The 19,670-nt window shown below is 48.7% G+C and overlaps 1 protein-coding gene across 1 annotated transcript in view; it reads left to right on the top strand.

The window, feature by feature from the left end:
• Positions 1-19,670, top strand: part of DNAH8 (dynein axonemal heavy chain 8) — a 9,979,189-nt gene that overhangs the window by 2,419,989 nt on the left and 7,539,530 nt on the right. The window contains exon 15 of the mRNA XM_069236651.1: positions 15,648-15,835. Within this exon, the coding sequence (XP_069092752.1) occupies positions 15,648-15,835 (188 nt within the window). The remainder of the gene's footprint in view (positions 1-15,647; positions 15,836-19,670) is intronic.

Here is a 19,670-nt window from a genome sequence, read left to right on the forward strand (position 1 = left end):
CTTCGGTCCAGGGAGGACCTGGCCTGGCAGTTCGGGCTGGACTGTTCCCATGAGGAACAGGGTCAAGACTGATTTGCATACAGCTGGGTCCAAACTGGGGTGGCATGGTGAGCAAAAGAACGATCGATTAAACCCAGATCTATGACTGGGGGTGAGTGTTTTTCAGCACTCCGTCCATCATCCTTTTGTGTTGCTAAAGTTGCCCTAAGTGGCAAGGGTATGCCCAGAAGTGGGTCCCTTGCTTACTGTGCTACTGGATTCAAGCTAGCCTGGCTGATGAAGGGTGATACTCTGAAACCGGTCCCAGGATGCTCGCTTCCGGTCCAGGGAGGACCTGGCCTGGCAGTTCGGGCTGGACTGTTCCCATGAGGAACAGGGTCAAGACTGATTTGCATACTGCTGGGTCCAAACTGGGGTGGCATGGTGAGCAAAAGAAAGATGGATTAAACCCAGATCTATGACTGGGGGTGAGTGTTTGCATTGTTCAGCACTCCGTCCATCATCCTTTTGTGTTGCTAAAGTTGCCCTAATTGGCAAGGGTATGCCCAGACATGGGTCCCTTGCTCACTGTTCCTCTGGATTCAAGCTAGCCTGGCTGATGAAGGGTGATACCCTGAAATGGTTCCCAGGATGCTTGTCTTCGGTCCAGGCAGGACCTGGTCTGGCAGTTCAGGCTGGACTGTTCCCATGAGGAACAGGGTAAAGACTGATTTGCATACAGCTGGGTCCAAACTGGGGTGGCATGGTGAGCAAAAGAACGATGGATTAAACCCAGATCTGTGACTGGGGGTGAGTGTTTGCATTGTTCAGCACTCCATCCATCATCCTCTTGTGTTGCTAAAGTTGCCCTAAGTGGCAAGGGTATGCCCAGATGTGGTCCCTTGCTCACTGTTGTAGGAAAGTACCATCTTGCCTGGCATGTTACCCCCATTTTTCACTGTATATATGTTGTTTTAGTTGTATGTGTCACTGGGACCCTGGTAACCCAAGGCCCCAGTGCTCATAAGTGTGCCTGAATGTGTTACCTGTGTAGTGACTAACTGTCTCACTGAGGCTCTGCTAATCAGAACCTCAGTGGTTATGCTCTCTCATTTCTTTCCAAATTGTCACTGACAGGCTAGTGACCATTTTTTACCAATTTACATTGGCTTACTGGAACACCCTTATAATTCCCTAGTATATGGTACTGAGGTACCCAGGGTATTGGGGTTCCAGGAGATCCCTATGGGCTGCAGCATTTCTTTTGCCACCCATAGGGAGCTCTGACAATTCTTACACAGGCCTGCCACTGCAGCCTGAGTGAAATAACGTCCACGTTATTTCACAGCCATTTTACACTGCACTTAAGTAACTTATAAGTCACCTATATGTCTAACCTTTACCTGGTAAAGGTTAGGTGCAAAGTTACTTAGTGTGAGGGCACCCTGGCACTAGCCAAGGTGCCCCCACATTGTTCAGAGCCAATTCACTGAACTTTGTGAGTGCGGGGACACCATTACACGCGTGCACTACATATAGGTCACTACCTATATGTAGCTTCACCATGGTAACTCCGAATATGGCCATGTAACATGTCTATGATCATGGAATTGCCCCCTCTATGCCATCCTGGCATTGTTGGTACAATTCCATGATCCCAGTGGTCTGTAGCACAGAGCCTGGTACTGCCAGACTGCCCTTCCTGGGGTTTCACTGCAGCTGCTGCTGCTGCCAACCCCTCAGACAGGCAGCTGCCCTCCTGGGGTCCAGCCAGGCCTGGCCCAGGATGGCAGAACAAAGAACTTCCTCTGAGAGAGGGTGTGACACCCTCTCCCTTTGGAAAATGGTGTGAAGGCAGGGGAGGAGTAGCCTCCCCCAGCCTCTGGAAATGCTTTGTTGGGCACAGATGTGCCCAATTCTGCATAAGCCAGTCTACACCGGTTCAGGGACCCCTTAGCCCCTGCTCTGGCGCGAAACTGGACAAAGGAAAGGGGAGTGACCACTCCCCTGACCTGCACCTCCCCTGGGAGGTGTCCAGAGCTCCTCCAGTGTGCTCCAGACCTCTGCCATCTTGGAAACAGAGGTGCTGCTGGCACACTGGACTGCTCTGAGTGGCCAGTGCCACCAGGTGACGTCAGAGACTCCTGCTGATAGGCTCCGTCAGGTGTTAGTAGCCTTTCCTCTCTCCTAGGTAGCCAAACCCTCTTTTCTGGCTATTTAGGGTCTCTGTCTCTGGGGAAACTTTAGATAACGAATGCATGAGCTCAGCCGAGTTCCTCTGCATCTCCCTCTTCACCTTCTGATAAGGAATCGACCGCTGACCGCGCTGGAAGCCTGCAAACCTGCAACATAGTAGCAAAGACGACTACTGCAACTCTGTAACGCTGATCCTGCCGCCTTCTCGACTGTTTTCCTGCTTGTGCATGCTGTGGGGGTAGTCTGCCTCCTCTCTGCACCAGAAGCTCCGAAGAAATCTCCCGTGGGTCGACGGAATCTTCCCCCTGCAACCGCAGGCACCAAAAAGCTGCATTACCGGTCCCTTGGGTCTCCTCTCAGCACGACGAGCGAGGTCCCTCGAATCCAGCGATGCTGTCCAAGTGACCCCCACAGTCCAGTGACTCCTCAGCCCAAGTTTGGTGGAGGTAAGTCCTTGCCTCACCTCGCTGGGCTGCATTGCTGGGAACCGCGACTTTGCAGCTACTCCGGCCCCTGTGCACTTCCGGCGGAAATCCTTTGTGCACAGCCAAGCCTGGGTCCACGGCACTCTAACCTGCATTGCACGACTTTCTAAGTTGGTCTCCGGCGACGTGGGACTCCTTTGTGCAACTTCGGCGAGCACCGTTTCACGCATCCTCGTAGTGCCTGTTTCTGGCACTTCTCCGGGTGCTACCTGCTTCAGCGAGGGCTCTTTGTCTTGCTCGATGTCCCCTCTCTGCTCAGGTCCAATTTGCGACCTCCTGGTTCCTCCTGGGCCCCAGCAGCGTCCAAAAACGCTAAATGCACGATTTGCGTGTAGCAAGGCTTGTTGGCGTCCTTCCGGCGGGAAAACACTTCTGCACGACTCTCCAAGGCGAGAGGGATCCGTCCACCAAAGGGGATGTCTCTAGCCCTTTTCGTTCCTGCAGAAACCTCAGCTTCTTCTGTCCAGTCGAAGCTTCTTTGCACCCGCAGCTTGCATTTCCTGGGCATCTGCCCATCTCCGACTTGCTTGTGACTTTTGGACTTGGTCCCCTTGTTCCACAGGTACCCTAGATTGGAAATCCACAGTTGTTGCATTGCTGGTTTGTGTCTTTCCTGCATTATTCCTCTAACACGACTCTTTTGTCCTTAGGGGAACTTTAGTGCACTTTGCACTCACTTTTCAGGGTCTTGGGGAGGGTTATTTTTCTAACTCTTACTATTTTCTAATAGTCCCAGCGACCCTCTACAAGGTCACATAGGTTTGGGGTCCATTCGTGGTTCGCATTCCACTTCTGGAGTATATGGTTTGTGTTGCCCCTATCCCTATGTTTCCCCATTGCATCCTATTGTAACTATACATTGTTTGCACTGTTTTCTAAGACTATACTGCATATTTTTGCTATTGTGTATATATATCTTGTGTATATTTCCTATCCTCTCACTGAGGGTACACTCTAAGATACTTTGGCATATTGTCATAAAAATAAAGTACCTTTATTTTTAGTATAACTGTGTATTGTGTTTTCTTATGATATTGTGCATATGACACTAAGTGGTACTGTAGTAGCTTCACACGTCTCCTAGTTCAGCCTAAGCTGCTCTGCTAAGCTACCATTATCTATCAGCCTAAGCTGCTAGACACCCTATACACTAATAAGGGATAACTGGGCCTGGTGCAAGGTGCAAGTACCCCTTGGTACTCACTACAAGCCAGTCCAGCCTCCTACAACTGTTCCTCTGGATTCAAGCTAGGCTGGCTGATGAAGGGTGATTCTCTGAAACCGGTCCCAAGATGCTCGCTTCCGGTCCAGGGAGGACCTGGCCTGGCAGTTCGGGCTGGACTGTTCCCATGAGGAACAGGGTCAAGACTGATTTGCATACTGCTGGGTCCAAACTGGGGTGGCATGGTGAGCAAAAGAACGATGGATTAAACCCAGATCTGTGACTGGGGGTGAGTGTTTGCATTGTTTAGCACTCCATCCATCATCCTTTTGTGTTGCTAAAGTTGCCCTAAGTGGCAAGGGTATGCCCAGAGGTGGGTCTTTTGCTCACTGTGCCACTGGATTTAAGCTAGCCTGGCTGATGAAGGGTGAAACCCTGACACTGGTCCCAGGATGCTTGTTTCCGGTCCAGGGAGGACCTGGCCCGGCAGTTTGGGCTGGACTGTTCCCATGAGGAACAGGGTCAAGACTGATTTGCATACAGGTGGGTCCAAAGTGGGGTGGCATTTTGAGCAAAAGAACGATGGATTAAACCCAGATCTGTGACTGGGGGTGAGTGTTTGCATTGCTCAGCACTCCGTCCATCATCCTTTCGTGTTGCTAAAGTTGCCCTAAGTGGTTAGGGTATGCCCAGACCTGGGTCCCTTGCTCACTGTGCCACTGGATTCAAGCTAGTCTGGCTGATGAAGGGTGATACCCTGAAACCGGTCCCAGGATGCTTGTTTCCAGTCCAGGGAGGACCTGGCCTGGCAGGTCGGGCTGGACTGTTCCCATGAGAAACAGGGTCAAGACTGATTTGCATACTGCTGGGTCCAAACTGGGGTGGCATGGTGAGCAAAAGAACGATGGATTAAACCCAGATCTGTGACTGGGGGTGAGTGTTTGCATTGTTCAGCACTCCGTCCATCATCCTTTTGTGTTGCTAAAGTTGCCCTAAGTGGCAAGGGTATGCCCAGATGTGGTCCCTTGCTCACTGTTCCTCTGGATTCCTACTAGCCTGGCTGATGAAGGGTGATACCCTGAACCCGGTCCCAGGATGCTTTTCTTTGGTCCAGGGAGGACCTGGCCTGGCAGTTTGGGCTGGACTGTTCCCATGAGGAACAGGGTCAAGACTGATTTGCATACGGCTGGGTCCAAACTGGGATGGCATGTTGACCACAAGAACAATGGATTTAACCCAGATCTGTGACTGGGGGAGTGTGTTTGCATTGTTCAGCACTCCATCCATCATCCTCTTGTGTTGCTAAAGTTGCCCTAAGTGGCAAGGGTATGACCAGACGTGGGTCCCTGGCTCAATGTTCCTCTGGATTCCAACTAGCCTGACTGATGAAGGGTGATACCCTGAAACTGGTCCCAGGATGCTTGTTTCCGGTCCAGGAAGGACCTGGCCTCGCAGTTCGGGCTGGACGGTTCCCATGAGGAACAGGGTCAAGACTGTTTTGCATACAGCTGGGTCCGAACTGGGGAGACATGGTGAGCAAAAGAATAGTGGATTAAACCCAGATCTGTGACTGGGGGTGAGTGTTTGCATTGTTCAGCACTCCGTCCATCATCCTTTTGTGTTGCTAAAGTTGCCCTAAGTGGCAAGGGTATGCCCAGACGTGGGTGTCTTGCTCACTGTGACACTGGATTCAAGCTAGTCTGGCTGATGAAGGGTGATACCCTGAAACCGGTCCCAGGATGCTTGTTTCCGGTCCAGGGAGGACCTGGCCTTGCAGTTCGGGCTGGACTGTTCCCATGAGGAACAGGGTCAAGACTGATTTGCATACTGCTGTGTCCAAACTGAGGTGGCATGGTGAGCAAAAGAACGATGGATTAAACCCAGATCTGTGACTGGGGGTGAGTGTTTGCATTGTTCAGCACTCCATCCATCATCCTCTTGTGTTGCTAAAGTTGCCCTAAGTGGCAAGGGTATGCCCAGACGTGGTCTCTTGCTCACTGATCCTCTGGATTCAAGCTAGCCTGGCTGATGAAGGGTGATACCCTGAATCCGGTCCCAGGATGCTTGTCTTCGGTCCAGGGAGGACCTGGCCTGGCAGTTCGGGCTGGACTGTTCCCATGAGGAACAGGGTCAAGACTGATTTGCATACAGCTGGGTCCAAACTGGGGTGGCATGGTGAGTAAAAGAATGATGGATTAAACCCAGATCTGTGACTGGGGGTGAGTGTTTGCATTGTTCAGCACTCCGTCCATCATCCTTTTGTGTTGCTAAAGTTGCCCTAAGTGGCAAGGGTATGACCAGACGTGGGTCCCTGGCTCAATGTTCCTCTGGATTCCAACTAGCCTGGCTGATGAAGGGTGATACCCTGAAACGGGTTCCAGGATGCTTGTCTTCGGTCCAGGGAGAACCTGGCCTGGCAGTTCAGGCTGGACTGTTCCCATGAGGAACAGGGTCAAGAGTGATTTGCATACAGCTGGGTCCAAACTGGGGTGGCATGGTGAGCAAAAGAACGATGGATTAAACCCAGATCTGTGACTGGGGGTGAGTGTTTGCATTGTTCAGTACTCCGTCCATCATCCTTTTGTGTTACTAAAGTTGCCCTAAGTGGCAAGGGTATGCCCAGACGTGGGTCCTTTGCTCACTGTGCCACTGGATTTAAACTAGCCTGACTGATGAAGGGTGATACCCTGAAACTGGTCCCAGGATGCTTGTTTCCGGTCCAGGAAGGACCTGGCCTCGCAGTTCGGGCTGGACGGTTCCCATGAGGAACAGGGTCAAGACTGATTTGCATACAGCTGGGTCCGAACTGGGGTGACATGGTGAGCAAAAGAATGGTGGATTAAACCCAGATCTGTGACTGGGGGTGAGTGTTTGCATTGTTCAGCACTCCGTCCATCATCCTTTTGTTTTGCTAAAGTTGCCCTAAGTGGCAAGGGTATGCCCACACGTGGGTGTCTTGCTCACTGTGACACTGGATTCAAGCTAGTTTGGCTGATGAAGGGTGATACCCTGAAACCGGTCCCAGGATGCTTGTTTCCGGTCCAGGGAGGACCTGGCCTGGCAGTTCGGGCTGGACTGTTCCCATGAGGAACAGGGTCAAGACTGATTTGCATACTGCTGTGTCCAAACTGGGGTGGCATGGTGAGCAAAAGAATGATGGATTAAACCCAGATCTGTGACTGGGGGTGAGTGTTTGCATTGTTCAGCACTCCGTCCATCCTCCTTTTGTGTTTCATATTAATGAACCATAGTTGCTGAAGTCTTTCTTTCAACAACCTCAAACTGGAGCAGAGAGATCGCTCCACTCTCTCGAGTTGAAAAGATGTCTCAAGTTCTACTTACACAGAACAAATTCAATCAGGAAATCAAACCAACTCTTCGTAGCCTTCAGTGCACCCAGAAGAGGGCATCCTGTCACTATTTCCAAATGGATTTCGAACACTATAGCCTTTTGCCACCAAAAGGCTGGTCGGCCTTTGGGCGCTAGAGTGCTTGCACATTCAACTAGACCTGTTTCCAGTTCTTGTGCACTGTTCTCGGGCGTGTCCCTACCTTACATTTGCTGAGCGGCAACATGGAGAACGACACATGCTTTTACAAGGCATTATTGTTTGGATGCTGAAACGCTCCTGGATGCAGCTGTTGACCAAGCAGTACTTAGGCATTTGTTCTGATGAAGGTGAGATATTTATTTCTTTCCGCCATCCGCTTCTACTGTTTAATACCACATTTTCGATGTAATAATGAATTTCTGTGTATAATATACGTATAGGTATGTATGTATATGTATATGTATATATATATATATATATATATATATATATATATATATATATATGTTTAAATATCTTTATTTTTCCGACATAAAGTTATCTAAATGTTGATACTATTTTTTACATGGTAGAATGTGTTCTTACAAATAAGAAACAAGTTACTTACCTGTAACTGTAGTTCTCCAGTATTGGAAGCTTTCATAGATTCACATGCGGCCCACCCGCCTCCCCTGATTAGCTCACCTTCCCTCTCCTCAGTGTTCCTTATTATTACAGCACTTATGCTCAGAAAATCTGAGGGAAGGCAGTTCCTCACAGGAGGTTCTAAGGGTTGGTGCAGTGTGATCGGTTGACTTTTGAGTTTGGGTCTATTTTACAAAATTATTGTCATAGGTTGCTAAACCAAGGCCTAATGCATGTAATGTAGGTATACATTTAAGCATATCTTATACATTCCACCGGGGACTCCCATCTTGACAATGGGGAAGTATTCAAGCATGTGAAGCTATGAAAGCTTCCAATACTGAAGAACTAAAGTTACAGGTAAGTAACTTATTTCTTCTGTGTCTTAAAGAAGGGTGTTTTTCTTTAAATGTTGATGATGCCTGACTCCCTTTCCTCCATACTTGGTTATGGGACATTTTTTTTTCTTTTGTTGTGAGCCATGCCAGACACCTTGCTTTATATTCAGGCATGGGCATGGCTCACGTCACACCTAAGGGACCATCTCATCGCTGTTATCATGCAGATGCAGCAATTAGATTTCTGATGCCCTTTCAGCCCATGGCTGCAAGGCCCAGGGCAGAGGGCCCCCTCCCCTGGGCCTTGCAGCACTGAACCACTTCTTCTCCCTGAGTCTCACAACACTGAAGATTTTTAAAAGGCGGTGCTAGGCTCCGTATTTATGAGCAGGTTCAGTGCCCTGGGCAGCTGCCCACACTGCCCATGCCTAGCGCCGACCCTGTTTTGTATTCACTAAACCCAGACTGCAATTCAGTAATGCGTTTCTGTATCACAATTTGGGTTTGGGAATATATACTGAATCAGTATTTGGAAGGAGCGAGTTAAAATTGTCCCTTCCAGATACTGAGGGTCATATTTATACTCCGTTTGCGCCGGATTTGTGTCATTTTTTTTTACGCAAATTCGACGCAAAACTAACTCCATATTTATACTTTGGCATTAGACGTGTCTAGCGTCAAAGTTCATGGAGTTTGCATCATTTTTTAGCGTGGACACCTTCCTTGCGTTAATGATATGCAAGGTAGGCGTTCCCTACTAAAAAATGACTCCGAGGCATGTGCGTCGTATTTATACTCCCGGGCAAAAATGACGCCCGGGAGTGGGCGGGTCAAAAAAAATGACGTCCAGCCGCGTTTGCGTCATTTTTTAACGCCTGCTCAGGGCAGGCGTTAAGGGACCTGTGGGCTCAGAAGGAGCCCAGAGGTGCCCTCCCATGCCCCCAGGGACACCCCCTGCCACCCTTGCCCACCCCAGGAGGACGCCCAAGGATGAAGGGACCCATCCCAGGAAACTTAAGGTAAGTTCAGGTAGGTATATATATATATTTTTTTGGGTGGCATAGGGGGGCCTGATTTGTGCCCCCCTACATGCCACTATGCCCAATGACCATGCCCAGGGGACATAAGTCCCCTGGGCATGGCCATTGGGCAAGGGGGCATGACTCCTGTCTTTGCTAAAACAGGAGTCATTTCAATGGGGTTGGGAGTGAAAAAAAATGGCGCAAATCGGGTTGAGGCGAAAAATTTGCCTCAGCCTGACTTGCACCATTTTTTGACACCCAAACTCCATTTTCCCCTACGCCGGCGCTGCCTGGTGTAAGTCATTTTTTTTGGTTTTTTTTGGCGCACACCACTCCGCACCGCCGGCTAACGCCGGCTAACGTCATTGAATAAATACGGCGCCCGCATGGCACTTCAGAATGGCGTTAGCCAGCGTTAAATTTTTTGACGCACAACTGCGTTGGCGCCGTTATGCGTCGAAAAGTATAAATATGGCCCTGAATACTTAAGGTTTGTATTAATGTTTTACAACTGAAATCCAGTCGTAAAACGTTACTATTTTACCACCTCCTCAAAGGAGGTGGAAAGCCATTCGCAGGAAAGATTTCAAAAGAGAATCCTTCACCTCCATGGGACCACACCCTTTTCCTAATAAAGTTGTGTATCGTCTTTTAGTTTATGTATTATATCGCATCCCATTTTCCTTTAAGGAAAATGGACTGTGTTTAAAAAAAATGCTTTATTTAAAAGCAATCACAGACATGGTGGGCAGCTGGCCTCAGCAGGCCACCATGGCTGCAGCCAATTGTAGTGGGACACAGTTTGTGAATTACCTCAGGCATAATAAAGAGGTAGGTCGAAGGGCAACTCACTCCGATGCATGTGAACTGACCTACTATTACATAGGTCGGTTCACAAAATACCAATGAATTCGGGATAAGTCAGTGCCCATTTTGCGACCACTTCAACTGAATCCATTTTAGTACATTCCCTTTAAGAAATCACTGATTGTGATTCTTTTTTTGTCACAATTTACGATTTCTTAAATGAAATGTTTGTACATGAGGAATTGTATTACACTAAACCTCTCAGGACGTGGGGCCTCATGTACAAAGTGTGTTAAAAAGTCGCAAACCCACAGATTCAGTAATGCTGAGGGTTTGGAAATACTAAGGGGGTCATTCCAAACTTGGCTGGCGGCTACCGCCGTCCGCCAGGCGGAAACCGCCATTCGGCTGCCATGCGGCCAAATTTCCGCGGACCCCATTCCAAAATTCCCGCCGGCCCAGCGGGAATGAGGCCGCAACACAGGAGCCGGCTCCTAATGGAGCTGCCGGTGTTGCGGCCGTGTGACGGGTGCAGTTGCACCTGTCGCGCTTTTCACTGTCTGCTAGGCAGACAGTGAAAAGCTGGCCGGGGCCCTGTTAGGGGACCCCTGCACTGCCCATGCCAGTGGCATGGGCAGTGCAGGGGCCCCAGGACACCCCTTACCGCCAGCCTCTTCCTGGCGGTAAGGGGGTCAGAATCCCCAGGTCAGCGCTGCTTGCAGCGCTGCCCTGGCGGATTCTCCCAGCCGGGGCAAAAACGGCGGAAAACCGCCGGCCCCGGCAGGGCGACCACGGCTTTACCACCGCGGTCGGAATGGGGATTGAAGCACCGCCAGCCTGTTGCCGGTGCTTCCGTCATTCTTGCCCTGGCGGTCCAAGACCGCCAGGGTCAGAATGACCCCCTAAAACATTTTTTTAAATCCATTTAACAATTTAGAAAATGTTTTCAGGATTGTGAAATGGGTGTATGAAACCATTAGGAATTGCTGTTTGTTAGATGCATATTAAGAGCGTTCCTTCCACATACTGATTCTCTTTGGTATGTATTAATGTTTTGCAACCGAAATCCAGTCGCAAAACATTCATATTTTACCACCAACTGAAAGGAAGTTGTAACCCATCCACATCGGGAAAGGGTGTTGCACATGAGGTTTTGAAGCCTTATTCACAGACTGCTGAAAAATAACTGATAGATTGAGCTGCTCTGTCTTTTAAAATAATTTTAGATTTTCTAGTGTGTTTTTAAAATATATATGGGTCTTTTTATTAGAACAATGTATAGTTACAATAGGATGCAATGGGGAAACATAGGGATAGGGGCAACACAAACCATATACTCCAAAAGTGGAATGCGAACCACGAATGGACCCCAAACCTATGTGACCTTGTAGAGGGTTGCTGGGACTATTAGAAAATAGTGAGAGTTAGAAAAATAACCCTCCCCAAGACCCTGAAAAGTGAGTGCAAAGTGCACTAAAGTTCCCCTAAGGACAAAGAAGTCGTGTTAGAGGAATAATGCAGGAAAGACACAAACCAGCAATGCAACAACTGTGGATTTCCAATCTAGGGTACCTGTGGAACAAGGGGACCAAGTCCAAAAGTCACAAGCAAGTCGGAGATGGGCAGATGCCCAGGAAATGCCAGCTGCGGGTGCAAAGAAGCTTCGACTGGACAGAAGAAGCTGAGGTTTCTGCAGGAACGAAAAGGGCTAGATACTTCCCCTTCGGTGGACAAATCCCACTCGCCTTGGAGAGTCGTGCAGAAGTATTTTCCCGCCGGAAGAACGCCAACAAGCCTTGCTAGCTGCAAATCGTGCGTTTGGCGTTTTTGGACGCTGCTGGGGCCCAGGAGGGACCAGGAGGTCGCAAATTGGACCTGAAGAGAGAGGGGACGTCGAGCAAGACAAAGAGCCCTCACTGAAGCAGGTAGCTCCCGGAGAAGTGCCAGAAACAGGCACTACAAGGATGCGTGAAACGGTGCTCGCCGAAGTTGCACAAAGGAGTCCCACGTCGCCGGAGACCAACTTAGAAAGTCGTGCAATGCAGGTTAGAGTGCCGTGGACCCAGGCTTGGCTGTGCACAAAGGATTTCCGCCGGAAGTGCACAGGGGCCGGAGTAGCTGCAAAGTCGCGGTTCCCAGCAATGCAGCCCAGCGAGGTGAGGCAAGGACTTACCTCCACCAAACTTGGGCTGAAGAGTCACTGGACTGTGGGGGTCACTTGGACAGAGTCGCTGGATTCGATGGACCTCGCTCGTCATGCTGAGAGGAGACCCAAGGGACCGGTAATGCAGCTTTTTGGTGCCTGCGGTTGCAGGGGGAAGATTCCGTCGACCCACGGGAGATTTCTTCGGAGCTTCTGGTGCAGAGAGGAGGCAGGCTACCCCCACAGCATGCACAAGCAGGAAAACAGTCGAGAAGGCGGCAGGATCAGCGTTACAGAGTTGCAGTAGTCGTCTTTGCTACTATGTTGCAGGTTTGCAGGCTTCCAGCGCGGTCAGCAGTCGATTCCTTGGCAGAAGGTGAAGAGGGAGATGCAGAGGAACTCGGCTGAGCTCATGCATTCGTTATCTAAAGTTTCCCCAGAGACAGAGACCCTAAATAGCCAGAAAAGAGGGTTTGGCTACCTAGGAGAGAGGATAGGCTACTAACACCTGAAGGAGCCTATCAGCAGGAGTCTCTGACGTCACCTGGTGGCACTGGCCACTCAGAGCAGTCCAGTGTGCCAGCAGCACCTCTGTTTCCAAGATGGCAGAGGTCTGGAGCACACTGGAGGAGCTCTGGACACCTCCCAGGGGAGGTGCAGGTCAGGGGAGTGGTCACTCCCCTTTCCTTTGTCCAGTTTCGCGCCACAGCAGGGGCTAAGGGGTCCCTGAACCGGTGTAGACTGGCTTATGCAGAATTGGGCACATCTGTGCCCAAGAAAGCATTTCCAGAGGCTGGGGGAGGCTACTCCTCCCCTGCCTTCACACCATTTTCCAAAGGGAGAGGGTGTCACACTCTCTCTCAGAGGAAGTTCTTTGTTCTGCCATCCTGGGCCAGGCCTGGCTGGACCCCAGGAGGGCAGATGCCTGTCTGAGGGGTTGGCAGCAGCAGCAGCTGCAGTGAAACCCCAGGAAGGGCAGTTTGGCAGTACCAGGGTCTGTGCTACAGACCACTGGGATCATGGGATTGTGCCAACTATGCCAGGATGGCATAGAGGGGGCAATTCCATGATCATAGACATGTTACATGGCCATATTCGGAGTTACCATTGTGAAGCTACATATAGGTAGTGACCTATATGTAGTGCACGCGTGTAATGGTGTCCCCGCACTCACAAAGTTCAGGGAATTGGCTCTGAACAATGTGGGGGCACCTTGGCTAGTGCCAGGGTGCCCTCACACTAAGTAACTTTGCACCTAACCTTTACCAGGTAAAGGTTAGACATATAGGTGACTTATAAGTTACTTAAGTGCAGTGTAAAATGGCTGTGAAATAACATGGACGTTATTTCACTCAGGCTGCAGTGGCAGGCCTGTGTAAGAATTGTCAGAGCTCCCTATGGGTGGCAAAAGAAATGCTGCAGCCCATAGGGATCTCCTGGAACCCCAATACCCTGGGTACCTCAGTACCATATACTAGGGAATTATAAGGGTGTTCCAGTAAGCCAATGTAAATTGGTAAAAATGGTCACTAGCCTGTTAGTGACAATTTGAAAGTAATGAGAGAGCATAACCACTGAGGTTCTGGTTAGCAGAGCCTCAGTGAGACAGTTAGGCACCACACAGGGAACATATACATGCACACCTATGAGCACTGGGGCCCTGTGTGACAAGGTCCCAGTGACACATACATATAGGCCACAAACCTATGAGCACTGGGGTCCTGACCAGCAGGATCCCAGTGACACATAACAACCATACTGAAAACATAGTGTTTTTCACTATGAGCACTGGGGCCTGGCTATCAGGATCCCAGTGAGACAGTGAAAACAGTGACAAACACCCTGACATACACTCACAAACAGGCCAAAAGTGGGGGTAACAAGGCTAGAAAGAGGCTACCTTCTCACAGTGTAGCTTTGTTGGGTGTTGTCAATGTGCATATATGTGTCTGTTGAAAGTTACATAGGAGTGCATGATTTTGGCAGTTCTACTGATTGAGCGCCCACTAAATGTGAGCTGCTTATTGAAATGTCAGAGGGGTACTATTGGCTGGGGGCTATTGGTGAGTATCCCAGGGAGCTCCCTGGGGACAGCTGAATCACATCCTTCAGGCCGTCCACCAGGCGCTCCCAGTCCTGTGCCAAGCTGGGTGATCCTCTACCCCATCTCGCCTCTCGTATCAGCACCATGCTCTCGTATTTTGGCCAGTGTTCCAGTTCCCTCCTCCAGCAAGCAATCCTAGGACCTCCTGGGTGCTTCCAATTCCTCATTATCTCCTTCTTAGCTAGTATGTATGCCAGATCCTGTAGTCCACTGGATGCCCTATTCTTGGGGCTGTGGAAGAACCAGTGAACAAGGCAATGCCCAGGTGTACAAAGGATGTCCCGAGAAAACATTTCAGCCACGAAAGCCATTATTTCACTACAATAGACAGATAAGTTTGAGCAAGACCAAATCATATGTAAAAACTCGGCTACTGATTCTCCACATCGTGGACACCTAGCTTCGGCTACGTGAAAGTGTTTTCGGAGACACCCAGGGGTGAGATAGGCCCTATGTAGTATGCAAAAGTTTATCAGTGTAAATCGGGCATTCCTAGATACATTTGATGCTCTCTCTAGGATTTCTCCCTGTCCCTCTCTGGTATTGGAATCCTCAGGTCACCTTCCCACTGCATTCTCAGAGCATACAAGGGGCGTGATGCCCCTTTTCGGATTGCCCCATATAGACAAGTTACTGCCCTGAAAGTGCCCTCCGATACTACTATGTAGCTGCTGACAGCATGGGGCCATGGCTCCGTTCACCCAGCTTGCCAATACTTTTGAATAGAGAAGGTAAACATGCAATGTGGTAGGAAATGTCCTTGTGGAGATCGTAGTCCTGCTGGAACTCCTCAAAGGGGAGAAGCTCCCAATCCCTGTAGAGGCCCCAAGTCATGTGGTGCGCACATCAGTCCAGGATGTAATGCTCCCCCAGTCTCCTAGGTGAGGCAACCAGAGTAGCCAAGCCATTGGGATGTCAGGAGAATAAGAGATTACTGTACCATTTTTTGGGAGACATCTATTCCAGCATTTTTGTATCACCCGAACCTCAGGAGTGTCTGTAGGAGTGAGGTGCGTGAATTTCAATAGGGTTTCCACTAACTGGGGAAGGTGTGGTACTGATGGGCTCACACCGCCATTCGGTATCTTGCGCCTTGTGATCCATTGGGTTAGCCATTGCAGTTGGGCAGTCAAATAGTATGACTCGTAATCAGGAACTGCTAGCCCCCCTTATGCCTGCCGCCTTGGTTCCTATTTGAACACAGTAATCAAGGAATCCAGTTCCGTAAAGACAGTGCCGGGGATCCAAAGCAGCAGAACCGCAAAGTTGGGCCACCATTTTGAGCAGCGCCACTCTCCCCGCCACCAACAATGGTAGTGTCTTCCAGAAGTTCAGATTGGTTTTCAGTGTTCTAGTTGCTTGACCTGTGTTGCCCTCTAGTAGGTCAGCTCTAGTATGGTAAAGTCTGCTGTATTTAAGTATTTTATTAACATGTACTTTATATTTTGTTTGCAGCATTACAAGCTACATTACTCATAAGGCATCCTGAAACAGGAAAGATGTTGGTTAATTTTGACCCCAAAATTCTAGAGATAGTACGTGAAACCAAATGCATGATTAAGATGGATCTGAAGGTGCCAGATCAGGCAAAAAGATTGGTAAAAATAGAAAATATCCTGAAGAGTAACAGACTGCGTTTAGAGGTAAATGATAAAGTTGGATTTATTTTATTTTGGGGATAATGCCTCATAAAACTATAGTTTCAATATACATATACAATATTTCTGTATAAGAGAAAAAGGTGCTTAAAATATCTTAAAAAGTTAAAACCACAGCTCTTTGCCATGAAACATCATAATGATTCAGTTACTTACCTGTAATCTTCATTACTCCTATTACCCTTTTTCTTGTGCCAATATTTACTATCATGAGTTTATTAGCCTCCACCCAGGCACCATGTGACCTAGCTAGAACAAATCAGAAAAGTTCAATGCCATCCAGCCCCCACCCCCATCTCCAAACCCTCCTACCAATCTGGTGATGAGGAAGGATGGAGCCCACACCACTTCCTGTATGTCTGCAAGCTAACATGAGGACTCAGGTTGTGAAGCAGGGACTGGGAGGAAGGGTCTTAAGTATTGGTATGAGAAAAAGGGTATTCAGGCCCATATTTATACTTTTTGACGCTAAACTGCGCTAACGCAGTTTAGCGTCAAAAAATTTAGCGCCGTCTAACGCCATTCCGAAGCGCCATGCGGGCGCCGTATTTATGGAATGGCGTTAGCCGGCGCAAGCAGACCGGCGCTGCCTGGTGTGCGTGGAAAAAAACCACGTAGACCAGGCAGCGCCGGCGTAGGGGGAAAATGGCGCTAGGGCGTCTTAAAATGGCGCAAGTCGGGTTGACGCTAAAAAATCGTCTTAACCCGATTTGCGCCATTTTTTCGACGCCCAGACGCCATTTAAATGACTCCTGTCTTAGTAAAGACAGGAGTCATGCCCCCTTGCCCAATGGCCATGCCCAGGGGACTTATGTCCCCTGGGCATGGTCATTGGGCATAGTGGCATGTAGGGGGGCACAAATAAGGCCCCCCTATGCCACCCAAAATTTTTTGAAAAATAACAAAAATTATACTTACGTGAACTTACCTGAATGTCCCTGGGGTGGGTCCCTCCATCCTTGGGTGTCCTCCTGGGGTGGGCAGGGGTGGCAGGGGGGGTCCCTGGGGGCAGGGGAGGGCACCTGTGGGCTCATTTTGAGCCCACAGGCCCCTTAACGCCTACCCTGACCCAGGCGTTAAAAAGTGGCGCAAATGCGGGGTTTTTTGACCCGTCACCTCCCGGGCGTGATTTTTGCCCGGGAGTATAAATACGACGCATTTGCGTCGCCGTCATTTTTTTAGACGGGAACGCCTTCCTTGCATCTCATTAACGCAAGGAAGGCGTTCACGCTAAAAAATGACGCTCTTTGCCCATACTTTGGCGCTAGACGCGTCTAACGCCAAAGTATAAATATGGCGTTAGTTTTGCGCCGAATTTGCGTCGAAAAAAACGACGCTAATTCGGCGCAAACGGAGTATAAATACGGGCCTCAGAGTCAAGAAAATTACCGGTAAGTAACTGAATCATTACCTCCTCAACCCTTTTTCTTGTACCAATACTTACTATCTTAGGGATATACCACAGCCTAGTAAGAATAACCTGAATCCCAAATAATCATACCAACTCTTGGATAATGCAAAAAGAAAACTCTTAATTCATCGCACCAAGAGAGGAACAGAAAGCATATTGTTCAAGGCTTGACAGCAGCCAGAACCTTCATTCCAAAATCCAAAGAATCCTCCACATCCAGCCTATAATGGGAAACAAAGGTAGAGGGGGACGCCCAAGTGGCCACTCTACAAATGCTAACAACAGAAACACCACCAATTTCAACCCAAGTGGCTGCCATTTCTCGAGTAGATCTCCCTGGACCCCACCTGTCAATTGTGCCTTTTGTGAGGTATAAGCAAGAGAAATCAGATACCTAACCCATCTATTTAAAGTAGGAGTGGATGTCTTCTGACCACGATGGAGAACACCAATTGTTATAAACAAATTTCCACATTGAATGAAATCCACTGTTATTGTCAAATAGACCTTCACCGCCCTTAAAACATCCAGGGTGTCCCATGCTTCTTCCTCAGGAGTAGAGGGAGCTAGAAATTAGGAGGGCAATGTTATTTCCTGTTGCTGATTGTTAGAAATGGCCCTCTCTGCAGGGTAACCCACAAACTTGTTGCATTCCTCCTCCTACTTTTGTTGGATTTTTGCTTGTTAACCTTGGGACTCTGTGCACTTAGCCACTGCTTACTAGTGCTAAAGTGCTAGTGCTCACTACCCTAAACATGCTTTGATTGGCATTTACCTGATTGGCATATTTAATTTCACCATCATTATAAAACTGTATTTAGATCACCAGGGTCATGAAAGCACAACATAAGTAAAAACATCACATGAAAATACATACAACTTAAAAGAGATAAATCTCACACATAGTTACATCAGATAAAGCTCACAGGCAAATTAGAATACAAGTTTGCGCTATCACCCTAGGATAAAACCCAGGCCCGTATTTATACTTTTTGACGCTAAACTGCGCTAACGCAGTTTAGCGTCAAAAATTTTTGCGCCGGCTAACGCCATTCTGAAGCGCCATGCGGACGCCGTATTTATTGAATGGCGTTAGCCGGCGCAAGCAGACCGGCGCTGCCTGGTGTGCGTGGAAAAAAACCACGTACACCAGGCAGCGCCGGCGTTGGGAAAAATGGCGCTAGGGCGTCTTAAAAATGGTGCAAGTCAGGTTGACGCAAAAAATCACCTCCACCCGATTTGCGCCATTTTTAACGACGCCCAGACGCCATTTACATGACTCCTGTCTTAGTAAAGACAGGAGTCATGCCCCCTTGCCCAATGGCCATGCCCAGGGGACTTATGTCCCCTGGGCATGGTCATTGGGCATTGTGGCATGTAGGGGGGCACAAATCAGGCCCCCCTATGCCCAAAAAAAATATACAAAAAAAAAAAATTATACTTACCTGAACTTACCTGAATGTCCCTGGGGAGGGTCCCTCCAGCCTTGGGTGTCCTCCTGGGGTGGGCAAGGGTGGCAGGGGGGGTCCCTGGGGGCATGGGAGGGCAGCTGTGGGCTCATTTTGAGCCCACAGGTCCCTTAACGCCTGCCCTGACCCAGGCGCTAAAATCCGGCGCAAATGCGGGGTTTTTTGCCCCGCCCACTCCCGGGCGTCATTTTTGCCCGGGAGTATAAATACGACGCATTTGCGGCGCAGTCATTTTTTTAGACGGGAACGCCTACCTTGCATCTCATTAACGCAAGGAAGGCGTTCACGCAAAAAAATTACGCTCTTTACTCATAGTTTGGCGCTAGACGCGTCTAACGCCAAAGTATAAATATGGCGTTAGTTTTGCGCTGAATTTGCGTCGAAAAAAACGACGCAAATTCGGCGCTAACAGAGTATAAATATGCCCCCCAGTATTTAAAAGGAACACGCCTCTTTCTTTCAATGTATACAAAATTCATAAAATACGAATATCAGCATACATTAAATTATCACAATATAAAATGAATCGTGAAATTACAGCATGTATCTATTAAAGTACATTAATCAAATAATAAAGCAATACCCAAGTCAATTTCTCAGTTTGTTTTAACTCTATTATTAAAAGTAGATACTCTTCTATCTTGTAATTTATACGGAATCCACAAGATGCAATAGCAGTGTGTATTCAGCAACCTTTTTAGAAAGACACATGAAGATACTGGAATCCACTGACAAGAACACATTTTCATCACATATCTCCTATTCACCTCCCCTATCTTGAAGTATCCTAAAAGCACATTCCCACCACCAGGTGTACATGTCTGAGAAACTGCTATTGGAGTTGTGCACGTTGCCTAGTTTTCCACATCGTTAGCAAACAAATTGAAAATATCAAAAGCCAGGCAATGTCTAGCATCAGTTTTTAAGGTTCAGAGAGCAA

This window comes from Pleurodeles waltl, chromosome 5 (assembly GCF_031143425.1).
Source record: "Pleurodeles waltl isolate 20211129_DDA chromosome 5, aPleWal1.hap1.20221129, whole genome shotgun sequence".
Classification (NCBI taxonomy): domain Eukaryota; kingdom Metazoa; phylum Chordata; class Amphibia; order Caudata; family Salamandridae; genus Pleurodeles; species Pleurodeles waltl.